The sequence below is a fragment of the Cotesia typhae genome, unplaced genomic scaffold (assembly GCF_013202065.1).
Source record: "Cotesia typhae breed Kobodo isofemale line unplaced genomic scaffold, CoteBio_Ctyphae scaffold_91, whole genome shotgun sequence".
NCBI classification, from domain to species: Eukaryota; Metazoa; Arthropoda; class Insecta; order Hymenoptera; family Braconidae; genus Cotesia; species Cotesia typhae.
This window is the reverse complement of record NW_027423781.1, coordinates 3127695-3142813: the sequence shown is the minus strand read 5'-3', so window position 1 is coordinate 3142813 and position 15119 is coordinate 3127695. Positions and strand designations below refer to the sequence as shown.

Below are 15119 nucleotides of genomic sequence, written 5' to 3'. Positions count from 1 at the left end.
TACTAGCAACCTTGCAGTCACTTTGTGACTGCCGTTACTTGTGAACTGTAAATAAATCAAATTTTACTTTATTAGATGATGAATTTTGTTAAATTGCACTGTACTTTCTTAACTATTTACGTTTTTAAAGATATAAGCTCACCCCAATATTACACTAATCGAGACCTTTCATTTGAGTACCCACATCAATTTTTCATATATTTACATATATTATGTATATGTATATATGAAAAATATATCAAAAGTGCATGTGGGTACTGAAATGAAAGCTTTTGATGCGTGTAACATCAGAATGAGCTTATATCTAAAAATATCATAAATTGAAAAATACAATATGATTCCTTAATTATTGACATTTTTAAAAATATAAGCTCATTCTGATATTACACTCATCAAAAGCTTTCATTTGAGTACCCACATGCATTTTGATATATTTTTCATATATACATATATATGATATATATAAATATATGAAAAATTGATGTGGGTACTCAAATGAAAGGTCTCGATGAGTGTAATGTTAGGGTGAGCTTAGATTTTTAAAAATGTCAATACTTCACGAGATACAAGGTCATTTCTTAATTATGTATCTAGAGATAGAGTATTTTCGAATGCAACCTAAATACTCATAATATAATTATCCTGGGGACAAAACTTTTCTTATTCTCTTAATAATGTAGATTATTATTATTATTATTATTATTATTATTATTATTATTATTATTATTATTATTAATTTATTATTGCCATCCTTCTTATTGTTACAAGTTTGTGAAAGTGTGATTTAAAGTAGTGGTCTATAAATTACAATACAAAATGAGTATATGTCTGTGCAATAAAAGTAAAAGTGCACAGAGTAGCATTTTCTCAGGATGATTCATGTTGCAATGTTTCCATACACACTAAAAGATGATGTACTGGTATGAGCCTAAGGGCTATTCGGGGATTTCCTATCCCGCCAAATATGACAAAAGACTTATCTTAAGAACCCATTTTGTGCTCTATGTACATCTAACTTTACAAAAGAGTGTAAATTTCAATTATCGTTCCATTTTTCAATCAATTTTTGAACTATGATCATGATTCATAGTAGAAATATGAAATTTTTACTCATATAGAGAGAAACTTTGTAACAGGGTAAAATTACCCTTAATCGATAAGTCACCGAATATCGATAATTATTCGACATAGCACTGGCGCGTCTCGATCTTCGGGCCTAAAGGGAGAATAGGAGGGGGTGAGTTTGGGTTAAAATAGGTGAGCCGTACAGCGGAACAGGGAGAAGTAGTGTGACCGCCAGACTGAGTGCCACGGAAATCAAAAAGGACCGTTCCCAAGAGTAGTGACGAGACGAAGGAAGCCAACTACAACTAGGACTTCATCCTCAACGAGTGAGTTAGATCATCGTTTTGTTCGTCAAGGTGTCAATTATTGCTCTGTGGGAAGGAAGTGGACCGCGGTTTATTCAATGCCCAGTTACTTCTCCTAATTATTTATCAATTGGATCGTTAATCGACGAAAATTTAATTCAATAAATAAATCGTGGAACATTTGCTAGTTTTTGGATTGAGTGATTTTCATGGGGGTTTATACCCGAGGATCGCTCGATCGACCTTGCGGGGGAAATTTTTAATATCTAAAAGTTTTCAATCAATTAACTAACATCTAAGAAAATTCATTTAATTAATTTTTCAATAATTAACTGAGTAAAATTGATTAACTTTTGTCATTGAGAAAAATAGATAAAATTTTTTGTTCGTGAAATTTTCGTCAAGCGTCAGTTTTGTGTCGTATAAATTCCAATACCCAAGGTCAAGCAAGGCTTGACTAGCGAATGTTCTAGCAAATAAATTTGACTATTTCGACTCGTGTCGAATTTTTATAATTTATAAGACGAGTAGAACGCTAGTGATAATGTTTTATATTAAGAATTAATTATTAAGAATTCTATATTGAGAATTAATTATCGAGGATAATATAGAGTGGAAAATTATTAAGAATATTATATTAGGAATTATTTATTGAGAATATTATATTATAAGATTATTCCGTCAAGTGTGAATTTAATAATTTTGGGATTAAGTCCGTGAATTAATTAAATTAATTTTACTCTAATTTGATAATTATCGGCGTGGACATTAAGTCCTAGGAATTAGTTAATTGAGTCAAAAATTGTCACAGTAAAAACTTAGTCAGAATTAATTAATTAAATTTGTGTTAATAATTTTGAAGTGATGTAAAAAATTATATTGTGATTAATTTATTTAGTTATCAAAAGTTAATTCAAGGCATTAAGACCTTTTGTTCTAAATAAGTATTGTTATATTCTTAAGACCATGACAATAAGTTACTGAAGAATTTTAATCCATCTAAAATTTTAACGGAATTAAAATTAACAATTGGAATTGAGAATTGGTTGTAAATTGAATATTGTTTGTCGTTTTATTAATTTACTAATGATTGAATAATTTAATTTAAATATTTTATCTAAAATTTAATTACATTCGATTTATTAAAATTTAAATTGTAAAATCAATTAAGCGAAGTGTGGGTTATGTGTGTGAAGAATTGAACGGGTTATGCGTGATAGAGAGTGTTAATAGTGTTAAATTTGGTAGTCCTGTGGACTTAATTTTAAGTTGTAAAGTGTGTAAAGTTAGTTAGTTTTGGTCGTCCGGTGGACGTTAAATTTTAAGTTTAGTTCTAAGACAGGTGTGGGAGACCGTTTGTTCGAAAAAGCCCGTCTAGTCATCGTATCGTCATTGGAAGGTTCGTTTGTAAATATCGTTTATTTCGCAGTTGTTCTCCGCTTCGTTAGCTTATAAGTGTGTGAGTGAGCGCTTAAATTTGTTAAGTTTGTTAAATTTTTATTGTTAATAAATATCGATATATTGTTAGTTAAGATTTTATTATTCAACAGCACCTTCCTCCCCTCTCTCTACCCTAAGATAAGTTTTCTCAGCTCTGGACCGGTTCCAGGAACCGTGATTAATAATCCTGGTGGCGCCCTGATAATTTTTATTGTTGTTAGTTTTGTTTAGTTAATTATAAAATTGATTAGGGGCTAACCTGAGCAGGTAAAACTGTTACAACTTAAATAACTATTTGATAAAAATTTTTTTGTCTAGATTTCGAAATTTTTTGTTGTAAATAATTTTTTTTTTTTTTGCAATTAGCAAAAATCTTCAATTTTTAACACCTTATTTGTATCGGAGTTCAATCAATTCAATCCCAAAATATACTTATGAATTTAATTTTATTAAACGATTACTAAACCACCAAATAATTTTGAATACACCGTAATCGCTGAGAAATTTCTCGGATGCAGATTAATAATTTAATTTCGCGTGTACCGTCAAGATCTTTGACTTTGAAGTTCAAGCGTACGGTCTTAGTTTACTTGATTTCGGACTTAACTGTTACCGTCTGAAGTAACTTGATCAATCTTACCGCAACTGTGGAGTTGATTAGACAGTTTGTAATTCAAATTCCTCTGAAATTGTTTACCGACATCAATATTCTAAATTTACAATAGTAACATAGTCACTAATAATATCAAGTAACCAAAAATAGTGTAAATATTGGCAATTAAAGAGGATCAAGCGAAACTAATGTAAAAAATAATTTCCTACTTTGAGATTTGAAATTAAGTATACGAATAAATTAAGTACATCATTCATCTACTCCCAAAATTTTTAAAAGATTCATCGTTTAGTTACTTAGATATTAAATTTCAAAAATCACATTTTTTATCTCCTTACACACGGGCTCTTATGGCGGACAAACTTTAGTCGAGACTTTAATTATTTTTTTCAATATTAACCTCCCAACTTTAACGAATAAAAAACCATACACAAGAAACTTGGATTATTGTAAAATATAAAAAAAATTTAATAATAATACATTACCGATATAATTTTTGAAATATTTAAAGTTTAATTTTATGTTTTTGACTCGTTTATCGTCAGCTATTTATTCGAATAAAGATTTGGCAACGTCGCGTCAACAGCTGAGAAAAAAGAAAAGGATAGAAATATAGTTACAGAGAGAGAAATATTCAACTCACACACTCATCCACGTCTCTGTAATGGGTATAATCAAACGCGCTGTTGCTAAATCTGTTTATTTAATCCGGCAAGTAATAAATACGAAAGTCATTTTATTACTTTATTTTAGTAAGTAAGTAAAAACCATCAATTATTAAATTGTTCAAATTATTTTAAATTAAAATAAAGAATTTTGACGAATATTGGGAAGACTGAAAGTAAAAAAAAATTTAAACATTATTTTGACTTGTAAGTTACGCAAAAGTCATTTTATTACTTGACTTTATTAAATAAGTAAAATTCATCAATTATTAAATTTATATACATATAGGAGACTTTCAATAGATAAAGTCACTCATCACGATATCTCTGAAACTATAAGACCTAGAGACTTTAAATTTGGCAGGAATATTCCTTTCACCGAGTAGAGGTCAGCTAAGAACGGATTTTACAAAATTCCACCCACAAGGGGGGTTGCGGGGGCTTTAACAATGAAAAATTCCCGTTTTTAAACTATAGCTCCTATCGACTCCAAATTTAGTAGGAATCTTCTGTAAGAGATGTAGAAAAAGTCTACGGCAAATTTTACGATAGCTCATCTCACAGAGGTTTGCGAAGGTGGGTGTTAACATTAAAAATTTTTAATTTCCAAGCTATAGCTCCTGTAGACTCTAAATTCTCATTTCAAATTTTTTTCTTAATGTCAATTATTATTAATTTTTGAAAAAAAGTCACGCAAACATTATAATGATTGCATATTATAAATTACAATGAATATTAGCTGGAATAATTACATGGATAAAAGGCATATGCTAATTCGATGTAATTTGGAATTTGTGAAAGTCAAAATAATACTCTAATTAAATTTCAAGTTTAGATCTAAAAATACAATTCTATAAAATGCCTAGCAACACGGGCGGGTAACAGCTAGTTTTTAATACTCGGAACACAAAAAAAAGGTAAAATGGGCAGGTTGAAAAATTTCCGAGATAAAAATAAAGTAGAACGATAGAAATCAAAAATTATAGAAATTGAGAAAAAAATATCGATAAAATTATTTTTTAAATATTAAAACAAAATAGGTTATATTGATGAGAGAATTCCTTAAATACGTATTTTGTTACTTTTTTTTTAAATAACAAATTAACTCTTTTGATAATATGAAAACATAATATAAAAACAAAAACGGTAAATAAATTCATGGCTTGTAACTTTCAATAATAAAAAACGTGCAGTTTTATTCATTTATTCAATTTTATCGTGTTACAACAATAGGATTATTTTTCATAATTATTATAGTAGTAATATTAATAATAAAGCTAACAAGGCTTTTCATTTTAAATTCTCATACGCGTCAATGTTGTTTTTTTACTCATTACTTAGTAGTATTTATTATATTATTTAATTCCTTTTATCAAGTACATATATTTTAAATTCTGGCATTTTGCGTGCAAATATATATATATAGCCTACTTTTATTATCAATAATAACAATCATAATGTTAAATAAAATTACATCGTTTATATTTAAAATAATGTCATCACTCGTTTTCACCAAACCGGCGGTTAAATTGAATTTTTTTTGTATGCCCAATAGATGACATGATATTTGAGTATTTATTTAAATTATATTTAATTAAAATTTCAATTCATCCATTCTATATAATATCAAAAATTAAATTCTCTTAAAAAAATTTAATTCCAATTTTACCGACGTCTAAAATAATTTTTTTTCCAATAAAATTTAATAAGAACTTTTGAATAATTTAAATTTCCCGCCAATATATAACGTCACTAACCCCCGCTGCTGCAACTATTATCAGCGCTATCTATCGGAATTACTAAAAAGGTTGCAGAAAATTACCGACTGTAGGTAAATAACCGTTTTTTACCAAAATGAGTGTGACAATAATAAAATTTTAAAACTACAAGCGTTCCATCGAGCATTCGCTAATCTTTCACACAAAATAATGTTGAAAAAAAAATTTTTTTTTTTTTCTTGACCAAAGCTTTGAAATAAACCATTCTCACAATTACTTAAAACAAATACACGTATCATCAATAATAATTAAAAATCTTAAATAATAAAAATTTTAATAATCAATAAATTAATTTAATCAATTGATTATTAAAATTAAATAATAAATTCAGCATTTCTTAAAACGCATTACAAGACAATATTTACAAATTTATTATTAATATTTTTTTTTTTAGTTTATTTATGTTTTAATTGGTAAATAGCAGAGCTAGTAATTAACTTAATTATCGGTGATTAAATATTTATTTTATATATTAATAGTCATTATTATTATTAATATAATAATTATAATAAATGTTTAATAAGTATATAATAAAATGACATGTCTTCATTGTTTTATAAATAAAATAATAAAAAAGGATTGTATTATTAACAGATACTCCATTTCTTCGAATGACGACCCGTGCTTCGCCATCTTGATTCGTTCGTCCATTTTGTGGAGGTTTTTAGCGGCGTCTAAGCTTTTGCGTGCGAAACTATCGTTCGTGAATTTTTAAACATTTGGGCTTGCGTTTTTTTAATTAAAAATGTATAAAATAACTGGCGGTAATTGTTAATATTATTTTAATTTGTTGCCGGTAATATTTATCGGTCGTCTTCTTGATTTTTGACCTTTGCTGGTGAATTCTTCGGGCTCTGAGTTGAATTTTGATGCAAGTTCTTTGAATCCTTAGTCATTGATGATCTGACATTGACATTAATAATTAATAATAATAACATTTTTTACAATTTAATTGTTAATTTATTAAAAGTGATGTCTTTGTTTTTGTTATTTTTGATCTCGTATTTGCTTTTAATATCCAACATTTTAAAATGAGTGTGGTGTATCGTGACGCAGGATTGCTGGGTAATGTCGGCTAATTAATGAATTATTTATTCAACAGCGCCGAACAAATAAAAAAAATCAATATAATATTGTAATTATCAATATTTATAAACAATAGTCGTTTGATTCGAGATTTATTTTTGGTTTTCATCAGCTTGCTCGCGAGATTTATCTGCTCGGCTTAGCGAATAAATAAATTACAGTAATATAGCAAGTACCGATAAAATGAAGCATCTGGTTTAAACAAACAAACGTGTCAAAAAATTAATAAACAATCAGCGACGTGTCACGCGTTGATGGGTTTTAATGTTTTGTTCCGCGTAAAATAATATCAGTGATAACAAAAACGGTAACAAGGCGATCGCCCCGGAGAAAGGACTGGTTGCAATAAATAGCAATGTTGGTTAAGCCGTACTGACGTGGGTTTTTTTGGTTCTGTTAGTGAGCAGACGATCGACCGATGCGTTTCGCAATGGACCGCGGGGTCTCGCCATTATACTTGAGTGTTTATATGAAATAATTTAAATCAAAATCGTTATTCGTTGTGATGATTTGTGAAAAGTCGCACAGAAAAAAAGGCTCACTTGAGTCAAGAAAATATTTTTTTTCCTTATTATTTTCGTGAGCGAAAAAAAATTTTTTTTTTTGACATAATAAACTTTACTTATTCGAAAAAAATTAATTTTCTTGCTTTAAAAAATACGTAGTGTTTACTTAAAATACACGGAAAAAAATTTTATGGGAACATTTACGATACAACTATTGTAAAACTGGACTATACTTTTATTACTATAAATTTTCAAATATTTTAGATGAAAATTTACTACTTTTTTAATAATTGACGTTTTCAAATATGTAAGCTCATCCCGGTGTTACCCTCATTAAGAGCTTTCATTTGAGTACCCACAAGCATTTATATATATATATATATATATATATATATATATATATATATATATATATATATATATATATATATATATATATATATATATAATATATATAAATATATAAAATATATGAAAAATTAATGTTGGTACTCAAACGAAAGGTCTTAATGAGTGTAACATCGGGATGAGCTTATATCTTTAAAAATGTCAATATTTTGAAGGGTAAACGGAAAAAAATTTCTGAGAAAATTTACGATACAACTATTGTAAAGCTGGACTATTCTTATATTACTATAAATTTCCAAATATTTTAGAAGAAAATTTACTATTTATTCATGAAATTTTACAAATTACAATTGTAAAAAGTAAGAGATTAAAATTTCCAGTGCTGCCTCTATACCTTTCCAATAGAACTATAATAAATTTTACAATAGTTGAATTGGAATGTATCTCAATTAGTGTAAGTGACGGCTGTGCAGAGCGCTAGAATCCGAGTTTATGTAAATGTTAAAGGACATGAGTACAATTTACTTCGGATAGCGTAGAAGGAGAGTCTCTGACTACCGACAAATAGCTCTGGGTTCGATTCCCGGATAGGACGAAAATTCCGATTTCTTCTTTCGGTTACTGTATAGGTAGAAATTAGTCCAACCTCCTATCTCTCTCCCTCCCTAAAATTTCTTTTAAAAAAACCGGGTGTCAATTTTTACAATAGTTGAATTGTAAAGTTTACAAACACATATTGTATAATTTGCTCTATATTATTGGACTTTTTAAGTTTCTTGCTAGCATTGTTTGTTGGATAAAATTTACAATAGTAGATCGTAAAAATGACTAAATGAGAAGTATAGTCCACCGTTACTATTTAATTTAATAAAAATTACGATAGTGAAATAGTAAAAATTCCTTCAATTTTCTTCCCATGTAGAAATTTGTGTATTTGAATGTACTACAGATAGTGGACTATAAAGTTCAAAAAAATCAACAAAGACATCACCTTTAATATCGATTCAATAATTAAAAAGTTATTATTAAATTCTGATTATTGGAATTTCGATGAACTAATGAGGAAAAGGAAATGGGTTACTTACTTTCCGGTTATAAATGTTAGGTCTTGTCATTTTGTATCAATAAATGAATCTGTCACCCGTCAATTGGTTAACTAATCAAATTGATTATTTAATTAATTAAAAACGTTAATTGACAATTCAGTATATAATTAATATTTCTCGTTGCTAAATTTAATTATTTTATAAATAAATATGAAATATGAATATTAAGGTATGTCGTAAATTACACGGAATTATCCATCAAACCCAGATCCCTACGAACTTTATCAACCGACGAAATTTATTTTCCCAATAAAAATAAAACCCAGAAGCGATAAATAAACCACAGAGCTTACAGAAATTCGACGAATTTTTACTAAAAATAAATTCATCTAGTTCAAACTTTTTGTTTATTTATTTTTCCGTTCTCTTAATGTTAATTTAATAAAAAATAATCAACTCTAATTATTCAAAATAAAAATAGCAGTGAATCAGAAAGTTAAATTTATTTTTCCAATACTTTTAATTCATAATTAAATTCGCTAAAAATTTAACGATAATGAGAAATTATTTTTAGAAAATGAAATAATTTTTAAATAAAATTTATGATTTTTTTTCTAAATAAAATTTCAGAAATTCAAAAGTGCACGACTCATAATGTTAATTATAATTAATTTTTTTGTGAAGAAATTTTGAAGAAATTTTCTGTCTTTTGAGCAGCCATTTATACAAGTTTATTTGTAAATACAGCTTGAAGACAGCTGATACTATACTCAATTGTATTCGCTGGCTGACCAAAGGTAATACAGTCTTAATTGGTTCTTTTTTTATAACTCAATTATCGGAACGAAAGAGGACGTTCAATTCATATGAAAAAAGTACTATACGCGAGAAAATTTAAACGAGCTTTAAAATTGAATTGTAAATAAAATTAATTTATTTCTAATCCCTTAGACTAAACTTATTAAAATTACTTTTTTAATTTAATTCTTGTGAAGTACAGTAGATATTTTTTTTCTATCGACGTTTGATATAAAAGGGAAGATTTAAAAATATGACTACATCACGTGGATCTCCTTAAGGTAGTACGGTTATGAAAGCAATATTTTAAGAAATCCTCAAAACTTTTAATATGTCATTAAACGCATAATACATGCTGTTAAAATTTGAAGACAATTTACTGTACGTAACTTGAGATAATTACAATTGAAAATGACATTTTTTGTTCATGTAACGTAGGAGAAGCGTAGGAAAATAGTGGTATTTTTAATTTTTTCCATCGAAGGAATATCACTAATCTATCGAAAAACTAGTAGATTGAAGAATATGATATTTCAAACAATTAAAAAAAAAATAAAAATTATTTACCGCTTAAGGTAGAACCCTCGCGATTTTCGTAGTCAAAAGTTTATGTAGAGTGTACGGTACACATACTTGAGAGTCATTATTGACAAGTCCAAAACTTTTTGCTGTTTATGTACTTATTTTAGTCAATCACCAACGAGAAACTGATCGTTTGAAAAGTCTGGCAACACTGCATGAGCGTTAAGATATTTTATAGTGGTTACACTGTAGTATTTTGGACCAGCTGTAGACTAACCTCTGTTTTGATACATGCGTTTATTTATTTATTTACATACATTTATTCGGAAATATAATTACAATGTCTGAAAAAAAATAATTGACAGAATAGTTTTGTTTTTTCAGAAAAATCAGTAATTAAATTTTTTGTGTTTATGTATTAACTGATTTTAAATTTTACTATTTTTTATTATTTCATCTGACTATTATTTTTATAACTTATCAAAGATTAATATATATTATTATATTAAAATTGTTAACTTTTTATAATTTTTAATACATATAGAAAAATGTTTATTTTCATAACATAATCATTGTTATTTTTTTTTTAAATAAATAAAATTAATAACTATAATATTACAACTAACGTACATTAAACTTTTCAAATTTTTCAGCGCTTACGCGTCTCATACTTTTTTCGCGGCTCCCAAAACTTGTGTTGTTGCCATAACTTTATTAACGTATCCCTTCCTTGGCTAAAGCCTGATAAATTTTTCATTACTTATTAATAAATATTTGTGAAACTGTGTGGTAATTATCAATGAAATTATTTTTAAAAAATTTTTTAGTTGTTAGTTAACGTTACCCTAGTTTTTTAAAAAGATCCTAAGGAAAGTTTCTGAGAAATAAAAATTTTTGTAGGTAAACTTTTGGATATCCCGTATGCCGTAACGTATAAGAGCGTTCAAAACTCAAACTTTGAAATTAAATATCTCTGAAACTAGATGGTCAAAAATTGGCAATTTGTGCCAATCGATGCCGAATTATGTAAGCATTAATCTGCCAAAATTTTTAAAAAATCCTGAGAAAACTACTCTGGCGAGGGTACTACCTTAATTTTCGAGATTAATTAAAATAAATTTCACTTCTAGAGGATTATTTTTCCTTGTGATTTTTCATAAAAAATTTAAAATATCTCCGTAATACGTTCGGAAACCTACTTTTTTATTGTTTTAATCGAAAGCTTATTTTTCTTCCATCAAATTCAATGAAAATAAAATTTTTTTTAAATCGTTAATTGCATTAAATTCTTATCCAAATACACGACTGTGGAATCTCTATTTACCTACATGTAAAAATTACAATTTCGAAATCAAATTATTTCATTAAATATCCCACAAAGTTACTGTTTTTTAACTTTTTTATTAATTACTAGGCTACGTAGATTGAATTTATAAATTTTAAAGAAGTTTTTAAAATTTGACTACTTCGCGTGGATCTTCTTAAAGAAAAATTTTCGATTGTAAAGCACTTTTAAATAGTTTGCAAAATAGAATCAATAATTATAATAACGCAGTTTGAAATAAACGTCTTTTAACGATAAATCCTCACGAAATAGTTTTCGATCCTCACAAAAAGCAGCTTTTGCTACTGTATGGAAAGCATTTTAATAAAAATTTTATTAATTTTTTTTTTATTTTATTTGCTGCCTCAATAAATTAGATTATTATTTCTTGAATAAAACTGAATTATAGTTGGTTGAAAAATAGAATAAGTCTTTGTATAAAAATAAAATGATGAGTACAGGAATTATTTGTTTGGCTTCTCAGATTATTTTTCTACCACATAATGGTATTTATTCAGCAATACCCTGAGATATATATTAAATTTATATTATGTTTTATATATATATATATATATATATATATATATATATATATATATATATATATATATATATATATATATATATATATATATATATATTAAAGTCTTGTTTATCTCTGTCAATTAGTATAATTTCGGATTTTCAAGAAGGAAGTAGAGCATTTTTTTATAGGATTCAATTAGATTATAGGAATAATTAATGATTGATAAAAATTTAACGGCCAACGGATGGAAATCTTTAAAATATGATTACAATATTAATGAGGAAATATAATTTAACTAAATTGAGTTAAATATTTTAGTTTTATAGGATTACATACACGCGAATTTGAATATTAAAGTTATGATGTAAATTATGCATGTAGATTAGATTAACTCACCGAGACATGTCGTTGATCTCAGATGATCCGAGACGGGATTTTCGTACTGTAACAGAAGATAATATTATTATTTTAATGAGTTACATATATTATTTTTGTTATTAATTCACACGACTGATTAGTTTGACAGTAGTGAATTCTAGTCTTTTAATTTTTTTTTTTTTTTTAATTTCACTTTGAAAAATTATCTCGAGCATTATAACATTATATTATCCTTATTCTCGCTTCAGGCTTGAAAACATGATTGAATTTCGTAAAAATAAATTGGCTAGATGCTGAAATATTGACAAAAATAAATTTCATTGACTCCGAGTGTCAAAATGTTGATCGAAATTTATTTATCTACAATAATAAAACGATTTGAAATGACGATAAAAATGGTATTTACATTGATTTTAAGCACCAATGTAATCTAAAATCGAAATTAATTGTCTAAAGATACTTTTCATCGATATTACTATCGTAATTTATACTAGCAACCTTAAAGTCATTATCTAACTGCCGAGACTTGTAAATGATAAATAAATGAAATTTTGCTTTATTGATGAATAATTTTCTTTAAATTGCACTGTACTTTCTTAAGTGTTAACGTTTTTAAAAATATAAGGTCATCTTGATGTTACACTTATCAGGAGCTTTCATTTGAGTACCCACATGCATTTTTGATATATTTTATATATTTCACAAATATCAGAAATATCACATATATATATATATATATATATATATATATATATATATATATATATATATATATATATATATATATATATATATATATATATATATATATAATATATTAAAATTCATGTGGGTACTTAAATGAAAGGTCTCGATGAGTGTAACATCAGAATGAGCTTATATCTTTAAAAATGTCAATAATTAAGAAATTATGTTGTATTTTGTCAATTTATGATATTTTTAAAGATATAAACTCATCATGATGTTACACTCATTAAGACCTTTCATTTGAGTACCCACATGCATTTTGATATATTTTTCATATATACATATATATATATATATATATATATATATATATATATATATATATATATATATATATATATATATATATATATATATATAATATATATAATATGTGAAAAATTGATGTAGGTACTCAAATGAAAGGTCTCGATGAGTGTAATGTCCGGATGAGCTTATATCGTAAAAAATGTCAATAGTTCACAAGATACAAGGTAGATTCTTAATTATGTATCTAGAGGTAGAGTATTTTCGAATGCAGCCTAAATACTTATCATAGTAAATTGACTATCGATGAGAATTATATAAAACCTTGAAAAGGCACAAATTTAAGTCAAGACCTTTGCAATGAAATTAAATTTCACTAAAAAAACCGATTTTATCATATGACTATTCTGATCACAAAATTCTCATAATTTAGACTAGAATTCCTTAAAAAAAAATTTCATTAAAAAACGTTTATCAATTAATTTGAATCACACAGTTGTTAATCATGCGCATATTCATATAAAATTAAAAAAAAATTTGTGCTAGTTAATACAAATCAAAAAAGCTTTCAATTTAATTGATTCGAGCCGAAGAATAAATACAATGTAACAATTAGTTTGTAAAAAAAAAAAAAAAAAAACCATTTGCTCGATTAATGATTTTTAATTTATCCATTGTAATTTATATCCATTGTAATTTTTTTACAATCGAAAAATAAAAACAATTTTTTTTTTTTTAAATAAATATTAATAATAAGTAAAGAAAGAAAAAATACATAAAAATAACACTAATAACGTCAATCAATTAAATGGTTGACGTTTCACGTCGAAACAACTCACGCAACCGCTATAGCGTAACATGTCAGTTATAAGGTCTCTCGGGTTTAAATGTATGTTCCTAAGGGTATAATAACAAAGAGGGTTTTGAGTATTTATAAACTAAGCGATACTTGGAAAATCACCAACTAATTATTAAATAATATACTGATAAGAAAACAGTCTTGATATTTTTAAATGAACATTATTTTTTTTTCTTTATTCATTTCATTACTTTTCATTTATTCTTACACTAAAAAAAAAAAATTAATTTGAATCAAGAGAAAAATTCTTGAACGAAGAAAATAATTTTTAAGAGTTTCATTGTCTTGAATCAAGACAAAAAATTCTTGAATTTAGCAAAATTTACTTAAACCAAGAAAAATTTCTTAGTTTAAAAATTTTTCTACTCAAATCAAGAAGATGAAATTCTTCAAAATTATTTACTTGATTCAAATTAATTTTTTTTTTCAGTGTACAAACATATTAAGGGGTTACATCCACTTGTAATTTTGAAAAAATCGAAATTTTTTTTTGATATTTTGAATGTATGTATTCGAGAATATTGTCTGTAAATTTCAAAGTAATCTGGTAAATATTTTTGGAGTAATGAGCGTATTTGTAAAGACGTCTCTGAGCGTTTGAAGGTAGGCGGAACCGTAACTTTAAATAATAGCCAAAACTTTAAATGCGTTTTTCTCGAAACGATGTTTTCAAATTCGGTGAGGAATATTTCTCCGAAACGGCTTGACCGATTGACTTAAAATTTTCGCAAGGTCTTCTTAGATACTTTTGTCAGGTAATGATCGAAGGAATAGTTTCTGATAAAAATTTCGATTTTTTAAGTCACTTTAAAGTGTAAATTTTCATGCAAAAAAAGATTTTTTTTGTTGGGAAGCCGCCACTTTGTC

At 26.5% G+C, this 15119-nt stretch overlaps 1 protein-coding gene across 6 annotated transcripts in view; it reads right to left on the bottom strand.

The window, feature by feature from the left end:
- Positions 1-5276: 5276 nt before the first annotated feature.
- Tmod (tropomodulin) overlaps positions 5277-15119 on the bottom strand; it is a 52527-nt gene continuing 42684 nt past the window's right edge. For 4 of the 6 annotated variants that reach the window (XM_074258371.1, XM_074258374.1, XM_074258376.1 and 1 more), the window contains 2 exons: positions 12419-12464; positions 5277-6769 (listed from right to left, as the gene is read on the bottom strand). In XM_074258371.1, coding sequence (XP_074114472.1) covers positions 6670-6769; positions 12419-12464 — 146 coding nt within the window. In that variant the 3' untranslated portion in view covers positions 5277-6669. Of the gene's footprint in view, positions 6770-10813; positions 10914-12418; positions 12465-15119 lie in introns of those variants that run through there. The other 2 variants (XM_074258372.1, XM_074258373.1) reach the window with 2 other exon arrangements.